The sequence below is a fragment of the Muntiacus reevesi genome, chromosome 11, assembly GCF_963930625.1.
Source record: "Muntiacus reevesi chromosome 11, mMunRee1.1, whole genome shotgun sequence".
In the NCBI taxonomy this organism is placed as follows: domain Eukaryota; kingdom Metazoa; phylum Chordata; class Mammalia; order Artiodactyla; family Cervidae; genus Muntiacus; species Muntiacus reevesi.
This window is the reverse complement of record NC_089259.1, coordinates 65,118,841-65,143,658: the sequence shown is the minus strand read 5'-3', so window position 1 is coordinate 65,143,658 and position 24,818 is coordinate 65,118,841. Positions and strand designations below refer to the sequence as shown.

Sequence of the window (24,818 nt, the reverse complement as noted above, 5' to 3'; positions counted from 1 at the left end):
TTGCAAAGAGTCAGACAGGACTGAGTGACTTTCACTTTCACAAAAAGCAAGCAGAAAAAACAACAAGGACCACTCAAAACTGTACACGCAGTGCCTCCCCCTTTACCAGTGACTGAAAGTTTCCACCTCCGTGGTTCCATGGTTCTCTGTGCACATCCTCCCCTGCACTGGTGTGGAAGTGAAAGTGAAAGTCACTCAGTCGTGTCTGACTCTTTGCGACCCCATGGACTCTACAATCCATGGAATTCTCTAGGCCGGAACACTGGAGTGGGTAGCCGTTCCCTTCTTCGTGGGATCTTCCCAACCCAGGGATTGATCGCAATGCTCCCGCATTGCAGGCTGAGCCACAAGGGAGGGCCAAGAATGCTGCAGTGGGTAGCCTATCCCTTCTCAACCTCTTCTTCCTGACCCAGGAAAGGAACCGGAGTCTCTTGCATTGCAGGCAGATTCTTTACCAACTGAGCTATCAGGGAATTAATCAGGGTGTGGCATAGGATAGTAGGGTAGATAGAACAACACATGGCCCAGGAGAAGGGAGTTCCATGCAGGGAATTACTTATGCAGACAGTGGAAGAGCCTCTCTGCTGGTGCCACTGGGGACCGCAGTGCAAGTGTCTAGACCCTGTAGACTTGTGTTTTTTCCTGCCTGTGACACTACATATTGTGCCACTTGAGTGTGTGACACTACATTTTGTGCCACTGTTTCAGATTCGGTACCTGCCTCTGCACCTACAAAACGGTCGTATATTTCCAAATAATAATATACCCCTACAGCTTTTGCACATGAAAATTCAAACAAGATAACTTTTCCAACCTGATAGTTGCTCCTAGCTTAATGTTATAGATTTTCCCTCCTATTTTTGTATTTCTCATCATAATACAGTTGTAGCATTTATGGAGTACAGCATTAAAATTCCATTATAAGGGCTACTATGTAAATGCTAACATTACCAAATTTATCTTGTTCCAAACTATGCAGCATTTTAAAATGAACTCTTTTGCTCTTAGTCCAAAGAAGTTACTCATGTTCTGATACTTCTGTGCAATTTGCATTATAGTACATCACAGCTTTCTGACCTTGCCTATGGAAGGAATGTGTCCCTTGCTGGGGTCATGAGTAATTAGGGGCTGTCAGGTTAGGTCATAGGTGAGAGAGCCCTTGGGAGGGGGGAGGGACACTGACATTGGAGATTTAGAAAGAAGCTAAGTCTGAATGAAGCCCCTGCTGGGCGGGGAGGCTGGAGGAAGACCTGAGCTTTGTAACCTGCTCCCCTCCATAACCAGCAGGGCAGGTGGGGGAATATCTCAGGATCCGGGTCTCATTCATGAACTAGAGTGGGGCTCAGCTCATGATGCTTCTGAGCCAGCGTCTACTGAGCCTGGATAACCAAGATGGGAGGGGACCCGGCAGCAGTGAGCAGTGCAGTGCTGCCCCCTTCTGGGCAGAGACAGCGGAGCAGTGCCCGATCCTGAAGCCTGAACAGGGCGGAAATTGAGTGTCTGGCCCTGACAGACTGAGGGCTGGTGACAGGAAGCTGATGTTTGTAGGTGGCTCACTATTTTTAGTCTTAGCTGAGTGAAAAGTAGTAAAATAGAAACCCTAAATGTTAGAGAAGAATGAAGAATTGGAGGATGCTTTAAAAATGTTTCTTATGAATTAAAATCTAGCCTGTTTGTAATTCCTGTGAAACCTGGGGCTAGTATTTTAATCATGAAAAGCCTCAGGCCCGAACAGAGAGGAAGTCCGTAAACTTTGCCCTGACCGACTGAAGGGTTGCAAGAGGAAGCTATGCTTGTGTACTTTATCCACGGAAGCGTGAACCGTTGTGAGAGGAAAGTAATGAAATATTTCTGAGTGAAAAATAATTACGGAATCCAGGGGTCAGTTAAAGAGAAAGGAGTGAAAAGATGTCTCTTTTAAAATCTAGGACTAGTTATTTTGATGATTATAAATAATTATTTTTTTTAGTAAGTGACTATATCATCAGTTCAGTTTTTTCCAGAGAAATTTTTCATTTAGAACATTATCTTTTATTAGTCTTTGGGCATTTTATGTAATCACATTTAACTACTTTTAGAAAAATCAGCAGTTAAGGATACAGTATATGTAATGACACATATATACACCCTTAAATTTGTTCCCGAACATGACCTGTGATTGGATGATGCATGATGAATACTTTGTTATTCCCTTTTGTGTTGGATTGTTTACCATCACACATAACTCCCTGGTTTGTTTTGGTTTTATAGTAGAGGTGCTTTGTTCTCTGTTTAGCATGTAAGAGAGATAAAATTGAGACATTATTACTGACCCATGATGTTACACTTAATTCCCTCCCCCTTTTTTGGTTTTGTTTTGTTTTTGGTGTGAAACTACAGCTCTGGTTAAATTGGAGCCTTGACTACCATTTATGCGACTTTATTTACCAAGAGCAGCTATATCATATAAAGTGCTCTGCTGCTTGCTGAGCATTAGTAAGACTCATTCTTTACCAAGTGAAAATACAGAGGTGAGAGGAGATATCAAATTATTAGTAGAGGAACAGGCATGATGTGTACGTATTCTGCCACCTTGTGGACAGTACTAAAGTTGACATAACCAAGGGCTATAATGAAAATTCACAATTGATTTAAAAACCTCCCATACTGGATATTCAATTAAGTATGTTATTGTAGTAAGTTAGTGTGCAGAATGCAGGTACATATTGAACATGTGACTTGTCATTTCACTCCTTAAATCCAGTGAGCGTCTGGAACAGTGTTTGTATGGAAATCTGGTAAAAAGAAGGAGCCTTCCTAAAGGCAAACTAAAGCTGTTTCAAAGATATTTTGGGATAAAAGGCCCCCAAGGCTCACTATCTTAAAACAGAAAGGAAGAAAATATGGGTTATATTAGCATATCAATGATATCTTATTTTCTCCACTTTTCAGAGTTCTTTGTGTTATTTTATTGAGATGAGCAAAGTTTTCTTTACTTATATTTGCAGGCATCAGACACCCCAACCCTACAAGGCCTTTCCTTTACTGTCAGACCCTGTGAACTGTTAGCTGTGGTCGGACCTGTGGGAGCAGGAAAGGTAAGTTGTGATGCCTTTTGCCAGCTTGATGTAACGCCAAAGCCCGTGTTAAATTCTGAGTTGAGCCCAGAGCTGTGTATAATTCACTTTGAATTGAAGGTGTCTGGAACAGTGTTTTCTCTAGATGTGTTCCATGGAACATTAGTTTTTCAAGACAGTCTCGTGGCCAGATAAATCTGGATAAAATGCACGCTGTGCTTTCCTTCTTGGTGCTTCACGTTGCACATTTGGAAACTGCTTGTCAGGCTCTTGACGTGTCAGTGAAGGAAATTATTGTTCTGACGGCTGTTGAGGACAGAATAAGATAGAGGGGTCTTCTTTTTGTGACATTTGTCCCTCCAGGAAGTTTGGAGGTTGGAAAGGCTCTTCTGGGAATTTTGAGCATTTCCTCCCATGATATGACTTGGTCCCGTCCGTGCCCAGGGTAGTGAATGTGTAGCCACGTGCTGGAGCTAAAGGTACAGATGAGAGCAAGATTCCAACGTCTCTCCCCTCCAGAGGCAACCAAGTTCTGGGGCAGACAGATTATTTCAGCCCAGTGTGGTAGTGTTGTGATGTGTGGACACAGAGGACGACATGTGCACATGAACCTAGTCTGAAAGAACAAAACACAGTTCTAAATGAGGGATATGTACATGAGAGGGTGATGAATGCACTTTTTTGAAACATGACTCCAGAGGTTTTTTTTTAAAAAAAATAATCATTTTTGGATATGTTAGTCACAGAAAACTTGTTAAGAACAAATATTTGCAGGAACAGCTGAATTAAACATCAGATACATGAACCACGCATCCTGCGGGGCTGTTTTGTTAGTTCAGGATGTTAAACATTCTTAATTAGTCTTCGCTGAGTTTAGCATTTTATTTGGGAGAAACTGTTGGGCAGTTTAGGTTGTTATGCTGTGCTCAGTCACTCAGTCATGTCTGACTCTTAGCTACCCCATGGACTGTATAGCTCGCCAGGTTCCTCCATCCATGGGGATTCTCCAGGCAAGAATACTGGAGTGGGTTGCCATGCCCGCCTCCAGGGTATCTTCCCCACCCAGGCATGGGACCCATATCTCCTGCATTGCAGGTGGACTCTTTACTGTCTGAGCCACCAGGGAAGCCCGTTTAGGTTGTTTTAGTGTAATATTAATAATAATATTACTTAACAACCGAATATATTCATTCACTAGTTTATATTGATCAATAGTGTTATTTCTTTTTTTTTTGCCTCTGCAACTGCCAGAACTGTACTTTATCCTGTTCTAAATGAAAGGGTTCTATCGTGGATCAAGCACCAGGGTGGGGTCAGCTGTGCTGCGGGGCGTGTTCTGTCCTGAGTGTACCCTGTTCACGTGTGTGTGTTGCTGTCTGTTGCAGTCCTCACTGTTGAGCGCTGTGCTGGGGGAGCTGCCCCTAAGCGAGGGACAGGTCAGCGTGCACGGGAGGATTGCGTATGTTTCTCAGCAGCCCTGGGTGTTCTCAGGAACTGTGAGGAGTAACATTTTATTTGGGAAGAAATATGAAAAGGAGCGATATGAAAAAGTAATAAAGGCTTGTGCTTTGAAAAAGGTGAGTAATGACTTTTGAGTTGCATATGCTCAGATTTCAAATGACAATCGTGTTGGTTTAAGCTGCAAGATCTGTTAGAAGATCTTTTAGTGTTGCTTAATACTTGAAGCTGGTTTTCTCACGAACATGCACACACATATGCTACTGTTTGAATTCTGATGTCAACGACACAGAATACCTTTTTTGGGGTAAGGATTGTATCACCTTTTTGCAGTTTCATTACTTCTCTTTTAGGGCACAATTACAAAACTTCATAAAAATGGCACAATGTAATGAACCCTCATGTACCCACCCCGGGTTCACCCAGGATCAGATGGTGGCCAGTCTTGCTGCATCTCCACTCCTGCCCTCGGCCTGCCCCACCCCCACCCCAGACTATTCTGGAGCAGACTCTAGACCTCAGATTAGTTCATCAGTAAATATTTCATTAGTTTTTCTCTCAGAGACTGAAAAGAGACCGCATTATTTCACTTGAAAAACAACCCAAATTCCTGACTGTCACCAGCTTTCTCATCAGTGCTTACATGTTGTTGATCATCTCGCTGAGAAACTTCTTTCACCATTGTTGGAATCCACATGAGATCTGCCTCCTGCGCCTGGTTGATGCCTCCTTGGTCCCTTTCTGTCTCTAGGTTTTCCTCTCCACTTTGCTTTTCCTTAGTAATTAAAGAAAAAAGGACTCCTTTACCATTTCTTCTTAATACAGCCTATATTCACTAGAGGAGAGATTGTTTTCCGAAACGGTATTGTGTTTCACAGAAAATGAAAATTGAAACATTTTACTGTACATGGAGATTTAGTAAATAAAATTAGGGAATCAGTTATGCAAACTGGACTTACCTAGTAGGAGAATATATTGATAATTTGATGGAAGGAAAGGAAAAAAGGTAAATACTGATTAGATGCTGTGTTATTTTCTTTGGTTATAAAAATCAGGGAATAATAGCATTAAAGGGCTCCCCTGGGTCAGGTCAGTGTAGTCTGGACATCCAACTGTTCTTTTATATTGTGAGGATAAAGGCTGGACAGCCTTTCAAAGGTGTGGGGGTGAAGACCTGTGAGGAAATAGTTAGTTTGCTTGAACAGTGGATTGAACATCATAGAGTAGCATTTGATGATTTTGTGGACATAAGAGGATTGTTTGCTTGTTCTTTTTTTCTATTTCTTTCTCCTGAGTTATTTTAAATAGATTTTTCATTTGCAGAAATGATGTGGGGTTGGCAGGATTGAGGTATGTTTTTTAAAAAATATTATAAGGAAAGGGGAAATAAATGCAAATGTAAAGAAGTAAGAATGCCTATGTGCGTGCCAAGTCTCCTCTGTCATGCCTGACTGTTTGTGACCCAATGAACTGAACCCACCAGGCTCCTCTGTCCATGGGATTCTCTAGACAAGAGTACTGGAGCATGTTTTCATTTCCTCCTCCATGGGATCATCCTGACCTAGGGGTCAAACCCCCGTATCTTGAGTCTCCTGCATTGGCAGGCAGCTTCTTTACCACTGAGACACCTGGAAAGTCCCAGTAAGAACAATAGCTCCCATTTATACAGAGTTGATGTCCAAATCGTCTCTGTCATTCCCATGCAAGCATACATAAAAAGGTGTATGAGTTATTAATGTTTTACCAGTGTTTTCTATGCAGCTTGGAGAGGTGAAACACCCCATCTCTACATTTGTAGTTCAGGTTCAGATCCAGGATGGTCAGTGCTTTGCTGCAGCCTCTTGGGGTGATTGGACTGGTAATGTGGGGGAGTGTCCTGGGGCTTCACATCCCCTCGGGGCTGCACGTGTAACAGACTCTGGTGGAAAGGAGCCTTGCAGGACTGGGCTGCCCAGTGACGTATGTGATGTGACTTTTATAAACATCAGCTGCCCTCCTGTTCTCTGCGTGGTCAGAGCATAGAGGCAGGGTCCCTCATGCCCATTCCCTCCTTGGCAGGAAGGGAGCCAAGTCCCTCCCCTGATTTTCTCACTTGACTGCTGTCACTTTGGACACGTCCTGTTACCTGTCTGGGCACCTCACGTTTCTGCAGCAAAATGAGGACATCGGGTCAGAGTGTTTCCAAGAGGTTTTGCTGCTGCTCTGAAATGTCAGCTATGACTCTGATTACCAAGAGGTCAGCCAGGTCTGCTTGACACTTAGGAACCACTTAATGCCTTTTTGCAGCCTCTGCTTATCTCCTTTTGGAATCCATGTTTCGATGGATGAACATAATATAAGACAGTCATAGACAATAGAGGTGCCCTGGGGGTATTTTTACTTGTAGAGATAGACTACATGTGTAGTAGGAACAAAAAAAGTGTATCCTCTGAAGAGCATCATCTTGGATTATAATTTGAGGCGTTTGTTTCCTTTCTTGTAAAGTAAGGGAAGAAGGGGTTTATTGCAGTAAGCATCGCAACTTTGGTAAAATGGAAACCTACTAGGTTTTCAGTAAACACATGCATACAAACTAAATATATACATACAAACAAATAAAAATATTTCTAATAGGTGACCCCTCTCCTCCACACCTGGAAGATAAAACAGGAAAAAGGAGCATTTCGTGTATCACATGCATTAATAACAACTAGACACATGATAACTAGATCTAATTGAAGCAAGCGTTTTAAGTTCATTGAGCTGAAAACATTTCTGTAATAAAACATGTAGTAATCACATTTGGCAACATGGAATTAAGCTGATGCCATATTCAAAGTGACAGTATAGTAAGTTACACAACACAGTTCAGGGAACAATATGTTTGGTCAGCTGGAGGGGTCGAGCTTAAACCACAAGACTTGGGAGTCATAAGGCGCGGGGATCGAGTTTGTTCAGGAGGGAGAAAAATCACGTTGATTTTGGCGTCTTTTCTGAACCTCACAAGGCCTCAGTTTCATCATCTTTAAAATGGAAATCGTAGGGCCCTGCCATCAGCAAAATGTTACAGGTGTGATGAAACTCAGGGTTCTACTGCTTTGACTCTGGAATCCAGCCTTCCTCTGACAGAAACTCAAGTCTGCTCCGTGCTGTTTTCTACACTAAGAAGCCAGCATCGCTGAAGGGCCCTCCACGTGCTCCTGGCTGGTGGCATCAAACCAGCGAGCCATTTCCTAGTTGCCCAGTAGTTTGTGTGTCTGCTGTTCATTGGGAATTGGTGTTAAAAAATAAATAAATAATAAAAACTTCTTGTCTGTGGGAGGCATTGTATTATATGCTGAACTCGGACGTTTTCCCCTTTTACCTAATCAGAAAATGATGGCTGGGAAATTAGGCTGACTTGGATTTTACTTCAAATCCTGTGAAATGCTTTTCCCATTTGTGACTGGGCCATAAATAGTTTGCAGAGTCAACAGCATACTCGCAGTCCTGCTACTGGACTCAGAGAGAGCCTGTTTCTTGGGGCCCAGCTGTGCTAAATGGAAGAGTGGATTTAAGTGCCTTTTCTAGAGCATGGTTGAGATTGCCGTGGTGCTGTTTTGTGAAGGAAACCAAAGCAACATAAAGTCTAGGCGTTAAAAACAGACATTTTGCAGGGGCTGTCACCAGTGAAACGGGGAGCAAGTAAACTGTGTGTGTGTGTATGTGTGTGTTCAGGGTTGGGAATGTAACTGCCTTATTGTAGCTCCAGAAAATCAAAAGCAAGAATTAAAGTGAAATAGTCATGAATTTTCACAACAGCAATTGCTGCCTTTCGCTGGATGCACCCCTGTTAAGCTTCAAGTGAGCAGAGAACCTGTGTGTGTGTGCCTGTGGCTATCAGGGTGATGGTGGAGACAGTCTCTTCCTTCTCCTTGTGGTCGTGTGCCTTACATGCTGTGAGCCACATGGTGAATGGGGTCCCAGTGTTGGTTTGATGGGAAAGTAAGCCTCATTCACCAGTAGCAAGTTATAATCAATCCATGTCCTTTTTCCATTTATGGAGGGTGTTCATACACTTTAGGTTCTCATAGCATTCTTGAGTTTAGTGACTCTTTGTTTCTGCAGCACATTTTGTAGAAGAAGAAGATGAGACTTAGAAGGTCAGAAAGCTGCTTATCCTGTGAAGCTTCACTGTGCCATTTCTGTTCTTCCCAAATTTGCTAAAGTACAGAGAAGCTCTGGCTTCATTTGCAGAAAAGTACTGCTGTGCATCCTAGGATGATGCCTGAGGGGTTTAGTGGATAACAAACAAACTCTGTGAACTCTGCTTGCTGTGGCAGCATCGCTTGAGTTATAGGCTGTCTATGTAAGCACCTCTCCCCACCTCCCACTGATCTGCTCACACCCACTCTGAGCTGTGCCCTCCTGACCCTCCTTTACTCTCTGTTGCCCTGAGCTGGCTTCCTTTTCCTTCTCATCCTCAGTCCTTGCACACAGGTTAATTTTCCTTATAGCCTGTCTCCTACCAGGGAAAGAGGCTCTAGGGACTTGGTTTCCTCATCCCTGGATTCACTGTGCCAAGAACAATGCCTGTAGTATAATCGGTCCTCAGTAAATACCTCCTTGGTATCATGGTCAAATTCATAAATGCAGTGAAAACCTATGGAATCAAAACAAATCAGGCTTTTTTTAATATTCAAGATTACAATCCCGTCATTATGAAATATACTCATTGATGTTCATAAAATACTTACATGTAGAACTAAGGCTAAAAGTTAGGATGGCAGGAGGAGAGCACATTTTAAATCTTTTTCTTTTTTCTGTTTTCTGTCTCCATGTAGGATTTACAGCTTCTGGAGGATGGAGATCTAACTATGATAGGAGACCGGGGAACCACACTGAGTGGAGGGCAGAAAGCCCGGGTCAACCTTGCAAGGTAAACGGGGTTTCAGTTGCCATCTTGCCCCTCCTCCTCTGCAACTCCTAGTGGACGTGAGCACGCAGACCCCACTCACTGGGTGGGCCTGTGTGAAGCAGGGCCTTGGTCCCTTCCCTGGGCTCCTGCAATGAACATGGAGTTGTTGGACACCATTGTGATTCAGAGATGAGACCCAGGGAGTGTGAAGTGTTTTTTTCCTGATGTCTCTCTGCGTTTTTCTAGAGCCGTGTATCAGGACGCAGACATCTACCTCCTAGATGATCCACTCAGCGCAGTGGATGCCGAAGTCAGCAGGCACTTGTTTGAACTGTGAGTTTGCTCCTGTTTCCTATTACTTCTGTTTTCCTAGAACCGATTAAATATCAGGAAAAAGAGCTCAGGAAAGCCTTTGTGTTTCAAGAGACTCAGCTGGCTCTGCCCTGGTGTCCCTCTCCCCCTTCCCTTCATTCCACAGAAGATCCATCATAGAGAAATTTTGATCATGATGAGGTCAAGATAGGAAAATACGGACGGTGTTTCTAGGGTGTGGAGGATGGTGGAGTCTGTCCTTAGGGAGTGAGGAATTGATGGCTGATTTCCTCCTGCTACTTGCAGTTGATAACTGGATACCATGGATGGATTCAGACCCCAGAAATAAGAAGATGTACGGTTTTTAAATCAGAGTGGGACTGTTAATCTAGTACTTGGCTGCCAATCGTTTTCCTTCATCTTTTTTTTAAAGACACGTTAGAAGTGATGTTTTCAGTACTGACATGGAACTTCTGTGGACAGACCTTGTTGTTGATGCTTATTATTCTGTGGGTTCAGAAATTCTGAATAAGGTATAGAACCTGAGAATGATTTGTGGCACCTCAGAATGTCTTCAGTCATTGCACATTGCTTCATGGATTCTTACTAGAGTTGATACTTAAATCCACAGTGTATGTTTAATTTGATTGTGAGACCAGGTATCTAGAATCTGGCTGAACTCCTGACTCTTATGTTCTGGGTGAACTCCTGACTCTTAGGTTGTGTTTCTGGAATTTGTTGTTCTTGTTTGTTGTTGAATTTGCTGCTCTTGTTTGGCCACTGAACTTCTGAAGTAGAACATCAGTTTTTCTGTGTATGATGTGTCCAAGTCACGCTAACCAAGGCCTCTGGTGGAGTTTAGACTGACCGCTTTGAAAGCCTCATGAACTCGCTTTTTCTGAAACATTCTCTGCATCTCCCCCACGGTTAGTTAGTTCCCTTGCTGCTGTTCACCTTGTTAAAGCCAGTGAGGCTTCCAGCTGCACTTACTAATACCCTGCTGTATGCACTGAGTTAAATGCCCTTGCAGATGTTACTGCACAAAACCTCTTAGTTTACAAGGAGGACAGTGAGCCAGGAGAGGGAAAGGACCCACACTGGGCAGAAAAAGGAGATTTGGATGCTCAGCTCTCCTTCAGCCTCTAAGGAACCTGTCTCGTTGGCCTCCGATAGCGTCCACCTTCCTGTGTCCTCTGTTCATGGGCCCTGCCCTTCTGTGTGAGGCTCCTTTTCTTCTGGAGATACAAGTCAGATGGGATTAGACTTAGTGTCCTTAAAGGTAACAATTATGTCTTCAAAGGCCTAATCACTAAATTCTCAGGTGTCCGCATTTGAATTGGAGGGGAAATGATTGATTTACACAGAGCCACAACTGCAATGTAGAGAGGCTTCAGCAGAGTCTGCAGATGTGAGACAGAGAGACGTGTGAGGAGCTCCGAGCTCTGAATACGAGGACCTGGGATTCCACACCCACTAAGCAGGATCATAGGATCATGGGTTCCACCAGAGTCTGTGTGTATCTTGTGCTTAGTGTTGGGGTGATGAAAGCACTCTGGAGATGGTTACATAGCAGCGTGAATGAGCTTAATACCACTGATCCGTGTGCTTAAACAGAGGCGAAGTGGTAAATTTCATGTTATGTACTGATATGTTTTATTTACCACAATAAAAAGGGACTTCCCTTATAGTTCAGTAGGTAGAGAGTCTGCCTGCAATGTAGGGGCCCGGGTTCAATCCCTGGCTTGGGAAGATCCCTTGGAGAAGGAAACAGCAACCAGCATTCTCCAGTATTCTTGCCTGGAGAATCCCGTGGACAGAGGGACCTGTCCGTGGGGTCGCAACAGGCAGACACGACTTAGCGACTACACCACCACCACCACCACCATGATAAAAAGTGCAAAGAAGCATTAAATTGTTCACAACAGGAGAGCGGGGCATGTGGCATTGCTTTCAGCCGTGTGTTCTCATCCGGCTTTCCCACCCTCTCCTGGTTGTGACCTGATGAATTTGACCTTGTGACCTGACAAGGTAGAGAAGTGCCTTGTCATGGGTTTGGTAACAGGTTGTGAGTGCTGTAAGCTTCATTTCCCCTTCCCCACTCCTGAAATCATTGGCAGATCAACCTGTCCATTCCTCTTGTACTTATCACAGAAGTTCTCAAAAGTTCTCCTTCCAACAGAGCAGTTTTTTTTTATAGCTCTTGGGTTTAATGACCTTGGATGTACACTTGATAGAAGCAAGCTTGTTTGGATTGTTGTTTGCTAATCAGAACCACATTCTCTGGGGAAAGTTAGGGCAGGGAGCACGAATGCAATTTAGGAAATCACTCAGCAGCAACTGAGGATGTTCTCAACGAGTTAGAAAATTGGATGGAACAATATGCTATGAGAGATGATGGTCGTGTCAAAGATTAGTAATGGGGAGTGTTTTCTATTAAAAGCGAGTGAATCACACTTCTACTTGCCATTAACAGTTTCCTCTAGTCTTGAATCTATATCCAAGGTGATGAAGGTTCATGAGTTTTACAACTTCATGCTGTGAGCATAGTGGGTTCTATCAGTTACAGAAGGTGAGGGGCCTTAGATGAGCTGATGCAGTCCTAGCTGTGTCCTGCTGTGGATCCGTATGTGTTTCAACCCCACATCGCCAGACCCCTGCCTCCTGTATCATCAGGTCTGTCCTGATTGGATTCTCGTGCTGCTGTCTACACAGCTCACCCTCCTGTCTACACAGCTCACCCTCCTGTCTACACAGCTCACCCTCCTGTCTACACGGCTCACCCTCCTGCTCTAGCCCTTCACCGACAACCCCACCCCCACCCCAGCCTGTTCAGGAAGCAGCTCCAGGCCCTCAAACAGAGAACAGGCTTCTTTGCTCTCTGCCCCCCTCAGCCTTTCCAGCTCTTCCCCACACCCACTCGGTGTCCAGATCTGCTGGCTCTGTGGGGGTCCTTTCTCACCCTGTCTGTCTGTTCACACTGGTCCCTCTGTCCCAGAGCCAAGGAGCAGTGCCCCAGGACGCAGAAGGTGGTGGAAGATGGGCCCTGCCATTCCCTCATGTTCCTCTGGGGAGTGCCCGTGCCTTCTGTCTTCCCACAGCCCTCAGTGGGTGCACTTAACCACTTATGAGCTCCTCCCCACCCTCCATGTGCTGTGATTGCAGGAAGGCACCTCAGCCCAGCGTGTTCAGTCCCAGGACCCCTGCACCTGCTGTGTCTTCTTCCGGGATGTTTCCCCAGACAGTCTCAGGGCTCCCTTGTTTCCCCATCTAAGACAGCAGCCCCGCTTGCTTTCCCTTCAGAGCACACATCACAGCCCCGTAGTACGTTTCCTATACTCATTCAGTGTCCCCCTGTACGCAGTGCAGGGAATTATTTGCTGTCTTGACCTGTGGCAAGAGGCATTTGGGACGGTGCCTGGTACCTCACCAAAGTTTGTTGATTGAATGAATGAAGATAGGGACTCTTTTTTTCTTCTTATTTGATTTACTCTGCTGTGGGATTTGTCCCTTCTCAACACAGCCCTCATAAAGGAATAATTTTAAAGAATTCATCGCTGAGTCAAATTTTATGGTATGTCCTAGAAATCTTTACTCTCAAAAACTTGGAAGATTATTTTTCTAGAGATTCAGAGTAAAAGTCTTATTTAGGAACACATTCCTGGCCATCAAAACTGATCACTTTATTGTACTTATTTGTTTTACCTCATCTGTGATGAAATGTCAGGAAGGAAACCTTTTAAAACTTTCGGTTAGTGCCATTTTGGACCTACCAGCCTATCTGCCTTCAATGATTAATACCAGGTAATTTTTAAATTTAGCAGAAAACTGCATTGAAAACTGAAAGGGTATATGCTTGGTCAAGATATTTAGTACAAAAGCTGAGCTAAGACTTGTCAGAAGGTAAAAATGAATCTTTCTGAACTTTTAATGAAGTGATGGTGTGTGTGTCTACATCCCTGGTATTCTGATCCCAGACCCACTGTCCAGAGTGTCCCCTTAGAACCTTTCTGTCCTGAGTCCAAAGCACATGACCGCTCGTGGTTAGGGAGGAGTAGGGAGGGGGCTGACATTTACCAAGTGGATTGGTGGTTTGATTTCTCAGAACTTGTGGATGGGTTGTCACTGGCATTATCTTGAGATGAAGAAACTGAGGTTTAGTTGCTTGCCTGACATCCTTGAGTTCGTGAGAGGGGCTGAGCTGCAGCCTGCTGCCTCCAGACTCTCCATCTGACTCACCCACAGGCTGAGCTCTGGCCCAGGTTCCTGAGATTTGCTCTGCAAGGGCCTCGGGCTCCAAGAGTACCTGCCTGGAGCCCTGCCTGTGGTCACTGGGGCTCTATAATTTTTCATTTTCACATTGAGAGAGTAAGATTTTCTTCCTGGACGGGACTGGGAATGTGACAGAGACTAAAAAGGCCCCACTTGCACTTTCTAAAAAGGCCCCACTTTCCGTCTAGTGTTGCTTAGGAAGAAATGTCTATGGAAGGGGGTAGGCTAAGGTTACTGAGAAGGTATGAGTTTTTTAGGGTGGTTAATGTGTACATCATAAAGCAACATTAAAAAAAAGCAACATCTAAGAAACTAAGGAAAATGTATGTATGTTTATGTGACATCCATCACTGTTTTCTCATTCTCAACATAACAATAAAATAATTAGTATTTTAATTCAGTCAACTTTTGAAATGTCAGTATTGCTCCATTGTATTTCATCATGAAATATGTAAATAGTTGTTAAGATCAGTTTTAGGAAAAACAACAGCTGATATATGTTTCACTAGACTGGTTTTTAGAATTTTTTTTTTTTTTAGTGGCGCTTGATTCAGACTTGTTGCTGAATAATTTGAAGTCCTAGTTGAATTTTTCAATTTCTATTTCTAATTTGTATTCTTTAATTTGTATTTTTATTCATATTGGTATTTGAACTGCAGATCTTTGCTGTCTTGTGTTTGTCTCATTATGTTTTCAAAATGTTCGCTTGCAGTTTGGCTGACTTCTACTAACGTGTTTTTGCATACTGGCCCTTTTCCATTTGTAGGTGTATTTGTCAAGCCTTGCACGAGAAGATCAGAATCTTAGTGACTCATCAGTTGCAGTACCTAAAAGCTGCAAGTCAGATTCTGATATTAAAAGATGTAAGTAATTTCTAGAAGTCTCTGGAATTGCTAGCACTGCAGTGTGTTGAAGGCCAGGCTGCCCTGCAGGTCAGTCTGCTTGGATTTGTGGCAAAGCTCTCTTTCTTAGCCTTCAGTTTTTAGCCTTCTTCTTACTCCCCAGATCTCTCTCTGTCTCTGATATGTGTGGGAGCCTGCGCAGAAGAAGAATAAGACCCTGCCTACATGGGACTTCTTTTGAGAAGACAACCTCAGTCTTAATATTGAGTTAGCCAAAAAGTTTGATCAATTTTAAGCAACAATAAAAGACTTATTTTTCATTGTCACCAAGAACTTTATTGAAGAATATATTCTCTGACCAAGTGAACTTTTTGGCCAACTCAATAGTGTCAGAGCGACCAGTTACCAGTTGTCTACTGGTGAGCACACCTGGATGAGTTGGGGACCGTCTTTACAGTTGTTCTGATTCCTCCCTCACAGTAGAGAGGGGATGGCTGCCCCCGGAATTGTTAATACTTGGTTGTTGAGTAAAATTGCTGTCTTTGCGCCTCTAGTGGTTTCTGTTTGCATCTTATTAAGTAGAAAGTTGTATGCAACTTTCCTTAAATAAGGTAAATAAATGCACTTTGTCTCCCAGGTGAGGACAAGATACAGTATATCCTGAATTAATTTCCTTGTTCTGCAGTATCAAATGGTACCCAAAGGCTTCACTGGTTTTCTCAGGGAGAGGGAGTCCTAGCCAGGATGCTGGGCCACCTGACTTGCCTTAACCTTTGTTTCATTTAACCCTGCTTTGTTTCATTTTGCATCCTGGGATTTTTCCTAACATTTTTTTCACCACTGAGTGAATCACCTGAGTCTTGTTTCACATGGTGAAAGAATAGAAATCTTCTGCAGCTTATTTTATGTAACTTTGTAAATGAGGGACACTGCAGTGATGTCACACAGTGTTCAAAGAAGAGTAGACTGGCTGTAGCTTAAGCAGTTGCCTAATTTGGGGAGGATGGGCCGCTTGTGATGGGTTGTGCCTGTTATCCTCGGATTTAAGTGCTTTGGTTCTGGCTTAGGTTTTTGATTGTGGCATAAAGACATTAGAGCACCCCTGTCTTATGACCTCCTTACCTAGGTAATTTTTGCAGGGGAATACTGAATTTTCAGTGAGAACTTCCTGAGTTTGTGGGGAGGTGTTAAAGACCATGAAGGCACAGCTTTTGGGTTCTCTGTGCAGGGTCAGTTTCTTCACGCCCTGTCCTAGTCAGACATGTGGTACTGTGGCAGTGGTCAGCAAAGACTTGTCTAGTGACCCATGCCTACACAGGTGTGCCCAACTCTGTGTCAACAGTTTTCTTTCCTGGAATATCCTCCCTAGTGGACTTTTTAAAAAATTTCTGCTTGTCTCACTCATGAGGCTTCTTTTAACTTTCCATGTTGTCATAAGAGACTGTGCTGATCATCCCACCAAACTCTGTATTTCTTGCTTTCCTAAGTGCCCAATGGACTCCATCTTTAACACATGAGCACACATTTCATTCACGTCCCGAAACCTTACACAGGGTTTGGCAGAGAGCACAGTACTCACTTCTGTTCTGGTTGAACTGAACTAGGTTTGTCCACCAGAAATTCAGACCTCTGGATCATTTTCTTACAAACATCATAAATTTAGTATTAGTTTACTTCTCTTGATTAGTATTTGCCATTAGCTTCCTAGATGGTACTAGTTGTAAAGAACCTGCCTGCCAGTGCAGGAGACATAAGAGACGCAGGTTTGATTCTTAGGTGGGAAAGATCCCCTGGAGGAGGAAACAGCAACCCGCTCCAGTATTCCTGCCTGGAGAATCCCGTGGACCGAGGAGCCTGGTGGGCTATTCAATCCATAGGGTAGCAAAGAGTCGGACACGATTAAAGTGCTTTAGCATGCATAACATGCATGTATGCACAATTGGTTAGTATTATCAAATGAAAATCCATTCCTCTCAAATTTTTTAAAATTATTTGTTTGAAATGAAACAATGCATATTTTAAATGATAGAAGGTACAATTCACAAAGAAGATAGGTATCATAAATGATTAGACTCTCAAATTCTTTATTGCTGTTTTAGGGCAAAATGGTGCAAAAGGGGACTTACACTGAGTTCCTGAAATCCGGGATAGATTTTGGTTCCCTTTTAAAGAAGGAGAATGAGGAGACTGAACCATCTCCGGTTCCAGGAACTCCCACCCTGAGGAATCGCACCTTTTCCGAGTCTTCAGTTTGGTCTCAACAGTCTTCCAGACCCTCCTTGAAAGAGGCCACTTCGGAAGGCCAAGACGTGAGTTTCTCATCCTGCAGCACCCCCGGGTCTGTCGCTCTTGGTGGCCTCATGGACCTTCAGTCTGCTCTGTTTATGACATCTCTTTGTTCCAAAGAGGACACCAAATTTCCACGGCGTTGTTCCATGGCATTGGTAGAATTGAAACAGCATGCAGGGAGCCAGCCTGATTCAGCTTCTCCTCTTGCTGTAGGATGGAGACAAGTCCTGGTTGCACTGCTATGACACACATGCATGATGTATGTGGTATTGACAGTGGAACTCTTGATGTTACCATAGTTTTAATTATATGTGCTCTGGTGGACCCCGGCTTCCCTTATTCATCCAGATGGTTAACTTGAAGAATCCCTCATTCCTAGCCTGCTATGACCTCCATTAAATCAGCTGCTTTTGCTTTATTTGGAATATTCTGACATTGCAGATGACGGATGGTATTGTTTTGCTTCATCATCAGATGGTCTGTGACAGGACACCTCTGCCACAAAGGTGCAAAGCACCCGACACACAGCAGACACTTTGGAATTTGTTCCCATCTTCCTTGTTTTTCAAGATGTAGAACCATATGTTGTCATCTCGCATATACAGTACGCAGCGTAGAGCCCTGGAAACCCTTGGCCCATGTGACTGTGTAATATATTCTAAATCCTACAGACAGAAATGGACAAATGCATAAGTCTCCTTTAAAATCATCTAGCAGTTTTCTCAGTATCCAGACTCTCACTGTCCATACCCGGGATTCTGGATGATTCTGACAAGAATTCAGTCCCTCACCTCCCACACTCAGGAACCACTCTGTTGTCATTGAGGGGCACAAATAAATTACATGGATATTTTGGTTATATATAATTTTGTGTATTATTTTGGAGAAAGCTTTATGCTTTAATCAGGTATTTTGTCCGTGTGCTGTTAATCATGCTATTTATTTAAGCAAAGGCACCTAAAAATGAATAACATTTTGCAGATGACATTTCCTTATTTCTGATAGATTTCTAGAATTGGCATGCCTGGGTAAATGCATGCATGGTTTGGCTCAGTGTTTCCACACTCCTCTGTAGGATCTTGCCCTCCTACCAGCATATGAGTTGTGTCTGTTTCACCACAGCTTTGCAATTGAGGTTATTATTGATTTAGGGTTCATTATTTAAATTTTTGTCTCTTTTTTCCTTTCCTTTGAAGACCGAGAATATACAGGTTACCCTAACTGAGGAGACCCGTTCGGAAGGAAAAGTTGGTTTTAAGGCTTATAAGAATTACTTTACAGCTGGTGCTCACTGGTTTATCATCATTTTCCTCATTCTAGTAAACCTTGCAGCTCAGGTAAGTTAGGATTTTTATTTTTATGTTTTTCCATGGAAAAAAACCCTCTTGCTTATTTGATTAAGCTGCAAAGGAACAATTTTTATTTTGATTTGTGCCCTAAGATTGATATTTTTAATACTATTTATACTATGTTTACCTTACTGTATTATTACTATTATTTTTTAATATGTGAATTAGATTTATTTCAAATAACTGGCTCATGAGATTGTGGGATCTGTCTGAGTGAATCTGAAATCAGAAAGGCTGGACAGGCTGGACAGGCTGGAGCCTCAGGCAGGAGCTGACCCTGCTGTCTTGAGGCAGAATTTCTTCCTCCTTCAAGAAGCCTCAAATTTTGCTCTCAAGATCTTCGTCTGACTGGACAAGGCCACCGCAGTGTTGAGGGGTGATCTCCTATAAGTTCTGATGATGGCTGTGAACCACACCCATAAAATCCCTTCACAGTAACATCTGAACTAGTGTTTTGTTGAACCTGTGGAGACTGGTATGGCCAAACTGACACAGAAAACTGGCCATCACAGTACCTGTCAAGCTTTTGTCCTTTGCAAAATCCTGACATTTATATAAATACTGTGTTTTGCAGTCCACTTGGATTTACATTGAAAAGTGTTATATGTGCATAGCTAAATAAGTGTAGCTTGCTAGTGTTGTGTGTACGTGACAGAGAGATTCTAGAAATAAACAATGTCTTTTAGAGATATTAAAATGTAGCATGCCCTCCCCTGACCTGTGGTCGTCTGGGATGTGGGGCTTGGCACAGACCTGAGCCGGAAGGACCGTCTCCGTGTTCTGGAGCCTTTCCACCCCCCATCCTAGTGAGTGGGGTGTGAGGACTCAGTGACGTCAGTGTCTGAGTGACTGTGTTTCCTGCTCCAGGTCGCCTACGTCTTGCAGGACTGGTGGCTTTCATACTGGTGAGTGATTCCTGGTCTGACCCGAAGTGCTGTGAAATCTACACGAACCTCACTTTCCCACAGAGTCGGCAGGGGAGAGGGGGCTTGTTCAGCCTCCTCTTCTGACCCTCATGTAGTTGCCCTGAAGAAAATGTAAAGATCCTGCTGGTGGCCTGTGACCCTCCCATGGTCCTTAGCAGCTTCCTCACAGACAGTTGAGAGAGCTGAAAGTCGTGATTCAAAGGGAAATCTTTTTAAGGTAGAGAAACACGGGCCCTGTGAGCTAGGGGACACTTTGCAGCATAAATCATGTCTCCTAAATCAAGGATGATTTTTTTTTTGTATTTACCTAATTGTATCTATCGTGTAAATCTTTTTTTCTTCCCTGTTCCCTAGGGCCAATCAACAGCGTGCCCTGAATGTCACTGTTAATGGACAAGGAAATGTAACTGAGAAGCTCGATCTGAACTGGTACTTAGGCATTTACTCAGGTAAAGTTGAGTCATCTGGTCTATTATCCGAGAGTTTGAGTCGCTTACAATGAGCCCATGTGAGCAACTAGGGCTTCCAGGAGTAATTCAGTAATGTCTTAACAGATTAAGTTTCTGAGCCAGTTGCGTTTATTCTGTGAATTAATTAGAATAATTATTTTAAAAATCTGCTAGAAGAAAAGAGGTTGAATAAAGACTCTTAATTTGCTCTGTACTGGATTTTGGAAGTTAAACCAGCATTGCATATTGAGAAAATCAGCCACTGGAAATATGTGACTATTGTCTATTCTAATAGGTTGCTTTAGCTAAATCTTATATTATTTTATGGATGTGTGAGGGGATTAGAAACGGATCCCCACCTTATGGTTCAGATTGTTCCAATTCTTTCTGAATGAAACTTGGCTTTTATTGACCTTGGTTAAAATCCTCTGGCAGCCACGGTCCCAAATAAAAGCATTACTGCCTCGCAGGTATGCAAACTCTCCTTCACCACACTGCTCATCTCATGGGCTTTAGTAATTACTTAAGGCAGAAACTAAGCAGGAAGAAATCCAGTGCCTGGGCACTAGAGTTCCTTCGCCTTCTTTCCTGAGATCACAGTGTTATTATGTCCATTACTGTGTGATTAACTTACCATCTGGCTTGCCTACTAATATCAATACAGCTCTTTGTTTTCACACCAGTGCCTGGAATATACGTGGCAGTGCATCCTTTTAAAAGGAAATCCTCGTCTAAAATTTTAAATATTCACACAGGAAATCTACAAGCTTTCTGCAAAGATAGACTGAGTTATCTTTGTAAGAACCGACTCATTGAAATTTTCTATGTATTTTGTTCACCTCTTGCTAAGAACTCTAAATCCATTAGCTATTTACCTTCTGAATTGGTGGACTATGGGGGCTTAAAGGAGGAAGGAGGGGTTTATGTTATATATTCATATAGGATGATGGGCTAAGGCAAATGCCTGTTGATGGAACCCAGGAATTTGAATAGCTTTCAGAATTTAAATACTGAAATTTAAATTTCAGAATTTAAGTGTCTCCTCAGAAGGGAATAAAGTACTTCATGGAATATTTATTATGGAAGTTATCCCCCCCCTCTGTTTAGCATTGTGAGTTCAAAACATGTTGGGAGGGTATTCTAATTTTTATGTGCATAGTGGTACTCATTTCTATCATTAACAAAATGTAATTTAAATGCTGATGTTCATTTATATTTATAATTCGTATTTTCCTACAGTTCAGTTAGATTTTTTGCTTGCAAATTTATGTGGTATTTTTATACTCTTTACTTAGGTTTGTCTATAAGGACATGATAGGAAATCATTTCTGTGTTTCCTGTTCATTAACATGCCGATTCCAAAGCCTTTCACCATTTTAGATTATGAGACGTTATAATTGTTAAGAACTGAAATGTGAAGAAGAGAAGACCAACAACTTTTAAAAATTCTTCTGAGTTTTATTGAAACTTGTAATTGAATTAGGAAATACTGGAATGAAATTGTATTTTACACTTCATTTCTTTCCCCCTCATGAAGTTTATATTTAATGAGAGGAAAATAGTGGTTTTTGTTTTCTTCTTTTTAAAATGTATGTCATGAATGAGTTAAACTCTTCTAGAATCCAGATACTTGATGGGGTAAGGATATAATATCTTTATAAGCTGCTTGGCACGGCTTAGCATCCTTGAATCAAAGGCAGCGATCTTGGGCTTAGTGATGTCTCTCTGTTTCAGGGTTAACTGCATCCACCGTCCTGTTTGGTGTCGCCAGATCTCTGTTGGTGTTCTTCGTCCTTGTTAGTTCTTCACAAACTTTGCACAACCAAATGTTCGAGTCCATTTTGAGAGCTCCAGTATTGTTCTTCGACAGAAATCCAATAGGTAGGTCAGACAGCAGATTTTTCAGTGATTGTGTCTTATTATCATACTTAATTAATACCCGATTTCTTTTTCTAAAAGTTTTAATTCTTTTTAACACCAAAACCATTTTGTATTGGGATATAGCCAATTAGCAGTGTTGCGATAATTTCAGGTGAACAGTGAAGGAATTCAGCCACACATATACATGTATCCATTCCCTGCCAATGCCTGATTCCTTTTGATATTTGAATTGCTTGGAAGAAAATCTCTCTTGTACAAAAAACTTTACTGATATTTTTCTTCCACCAGGGTATATCTGAATATAAGGGCATATAAACTTTCATTCCAATTTTATATGAGTGCGGAAATATAAATGTATGCTCACTTTGCAGAATGATTTAAGAGCTGATTTGTGTGGCAAGTGAAACTCTCTACATTTAATGCAAATATATTTACATATTTTGTGCTTGTTGCTAAAACATAGGCTGTGTTACATACTTTAGGTAGGTCTCTACTCAAACCTTGTTACACTGAATCTCTACTTAAGACAAGCTATGTGGTTTTTTCTTTCATTGCCCATGCATATCTAGGATCATAGTGTTTTGGCTTGTGCCCTGAGTATGAGATTTACCTAAAATGGTAATGAAGAATTAATTAGCATCCAAGATTAATTTAATGTAGATATCCTCTTCAATTGAAATAACTGCATAGCTTATAGTGGAGTTTTGGTAACATGTAAGAAGCTTTGTGGTATGTATGTAGCAGGTGGATGCTCAGTAGTAAGTTTCTCAGTATGAGTGTCCTGGGAGGTTTCCCAGTGTTTGCTTACTCCACCTTGAGGCTTCGACCTGTCTTACTTCAGAATGTAGCCTCCTGAGCTACATTTCCTTGAAGAGGTAGTTCATTAATGGATGTGTCCACTCTGTCTAGTTGACTAGATTTGTGCTGAGGCCCGAGGTGTCTTTGTTTTTACAGGTGATGATTGACAGGACCTGTTGAGGCAGGCTGCAGAGAGGACAGAAGTAGCCTTGGCCTGGCCATCAATTAGCCTTGTGACCAAGGCCAAGGCAAGGTAGATCTATTGAGCAGGCAGATCTCAAGGCAGAGTGTTGTCTGTCATGGATTTCAAGTGTGGTCTCTGGAGCCAACTGCCTGAGTTCAATCCTGGTGCTAGTTAGTAATGGTCAAATTTTAATTAATACTTATGTGTTGGTTACTTTGCATCACAATTTTATCTGGAAAATGGGGGTGGTGTTCCCACACTTGCCAAAATGTTGATACAGTTAGAATTAAGCAGGTGGGTACATTCACAGGGTTTAGATCAAAGTCAGGGCCTTATGATTCTTAGAGTCAATGACCACATGCCATGTGGAATGGGAATAACTGCTGTCCTTCCTGTGTCACTGTTCTGCGGATTAAATGAGGCTGTTTCGTGCAGCATCTTGTGTAGATTTGTCCAGCACATGTTTCATCCAGGCACTGGGTGGAGCGCAGGATGGTAAGCTGCAGAGGCCCACACAGATCTCGTCTTATTATAAAGCTGTGGAGACATAGTAATTGGAGGAGTCTGTGCTGTTATGGTTGTGGTGTCACTCCACTTTTCAGTTAATGTGAAAATTACAGTCATAATGTTGAAAGCATCAACAGCCCCTGTAGGCTTCTCTGGATGCTGGTTAATTAATTATTTAAGGATTTGGATCCAAGCGTAAATCTTCAAAGTCACTCATCTTACTGCAGCCGGCACACTAGGGTAGTGTATCTTGTCTCCCTGTCCTGTGACTATTAACAGGGCCTGATTCCTTCAAGAAAATGGAAGCCCAAATAGTACTGCAAAGACAGGTCTGCCTTGCCCAAAAGGTTTAGGAGCCAAGATTTTTTTTATTTACTCTTTTGTTAGTAGAGTAAAACTTTTTTTTAATGAAAAATTTTAAGTGATGAGTTTTAAATTTCTGTTTGAATAAAAATGTTTTGTACTTTTTATACTTGTTTTATCTTGTTCTTCTTTGGAAAAACAAATAATGTGTAAGAATTATGCCTTATAGTTGAGATTATTGATTATGTGTACCCTAATAGTTATAATATTAAAAAAAATCCCCTTCTACAGCAGGGAGACCGGCTTGCTCAACTTTTTGCTTATGTTTTGATTTTTTTTTCTTGGCTTGTGGGATCTTGGCTCTCTGATCAGGGATCAAACCCACAACTCTTGTGTTGGAAGACGAAGTTTCAACCCCTGGACTGCCAGGAAGGCCCTCAACTTCTAAGTTACCTTAAATATCTGGGTTTAATTCAACAAAGTTCCCAGCAGAAAATTGTGGGTGATTTAATTTCCAGTCTGTTTCCCATGTAGCATGTAGTGATCATGAAGTGTGTCTCTCTCCAGGATATCCCAAGGGGGTCAGTGCATTTCCTGTGATTTCAGGATCCTAATAGCCTCCCAGAGTTAGAAAAGTGATGAAAGGAAGGACTTTGGGCCTGGGATGCTGAAGTTGGAAACTCAGACAGAGGCCCATCGGGTCTGCGCCTTCCCCAGGCTGACTGGATTTGCACTCATCTCACAAGAGTTCCCTTGTTTCTACATGTCTCCAAGCCCACTAGTGCCAGTAGGTTCTTAATGACCGTGAACTGGACGGTCGCAATGCCTTTTACATTCATTCATTGGTGGGCCCACTCTAAATGTTCTGTTTCCATTCTGATGCTTCATCCCAGATCTTCATGAATTTTGTTAGACAATGGGGGACTCTACACTGGTTGTACTAAGAACCAGGGTTCCATGGGAAGTTGCTGAAAACACCAGTTGCTCTACCAAAGTTGCAAGTTCACTTACTTTCATTGTATTTATCGTCGAAAGAAAGCGTCAGCCTCGAAAGTGCATGGTTTCTCTGCCTACAGTTTAACATTCATTCCAGCAGTGTTCCTGTGGCTGCTCTCTATTTTGAACCTATGTTTTGATGCAGGTGCTTTACTTTGTTCAAATAATGTGATGCTTCATTGCCTACTGGGGTTTTATAACCTGTGTGTGGCCTTAAAGTGGCAAAACTAGGTTTCGTTTTTTCCCTTTTCTCTTCCTTTTACCTCCCATTATCTCACCCATCTCTCGGTTTCACTTTCTTCCTTTGATGTATTTGGTAATGG

The 24,818-nt window shown here is 42.4% G+C and overlaps 1 protein-coding gene across 3 annotated transcripts in view; it reads left to right on the top strand.

The window, feature by feature from the left end:
• The window catches only part of LOC136144034 (ATP-binding cassette sub-family C member 4), a 190,755-nt gene that overhangs the window by 80,173 nt on the left and 85,764 nt on the right, over nt 1-24,818 (top strand). For all 3 annotated transcript variants that reach the window (XM_065901617.1, XM_065901615.1, XM_065901616.1), the window contains 10 exons: nt 2,988-3,077; nt 4,442-4,633; nt 9,317-9,411; nt 9,637-9,723; nt 14,738-14,834; nt 16,913-17,122; nt 18,299-18,439; nt 19,319-19,356; nt 19,732-19,826; nt 21,561-21,707. In XM_065901617.1, coding sequence (XP_065757689.1) covers nt 2,988-3,077; nt 4,442-4,633; nt 9,317-9,411; nt 9,637-9,723; nt 14,738-14,834; nt 16,913-17,122; nt 18,299-18,439; nt 19,319-19,356; nt 19,732-19,826; nt 21,561-21,707 — 1,192 coding nt within the window. The remainder of the gene's footprint in view (nt 1-2,987; nt 3,078-4,441; nt 4,634-9,316; nt 9,412-9,636; nt 9,724-14,737; nt 14,835-16,912; nt 17,123-18,298; nt 18,440-19,318; nt 19,357-19,731; nt 19,827-21,560; nt 21,708-24,818) is intronic.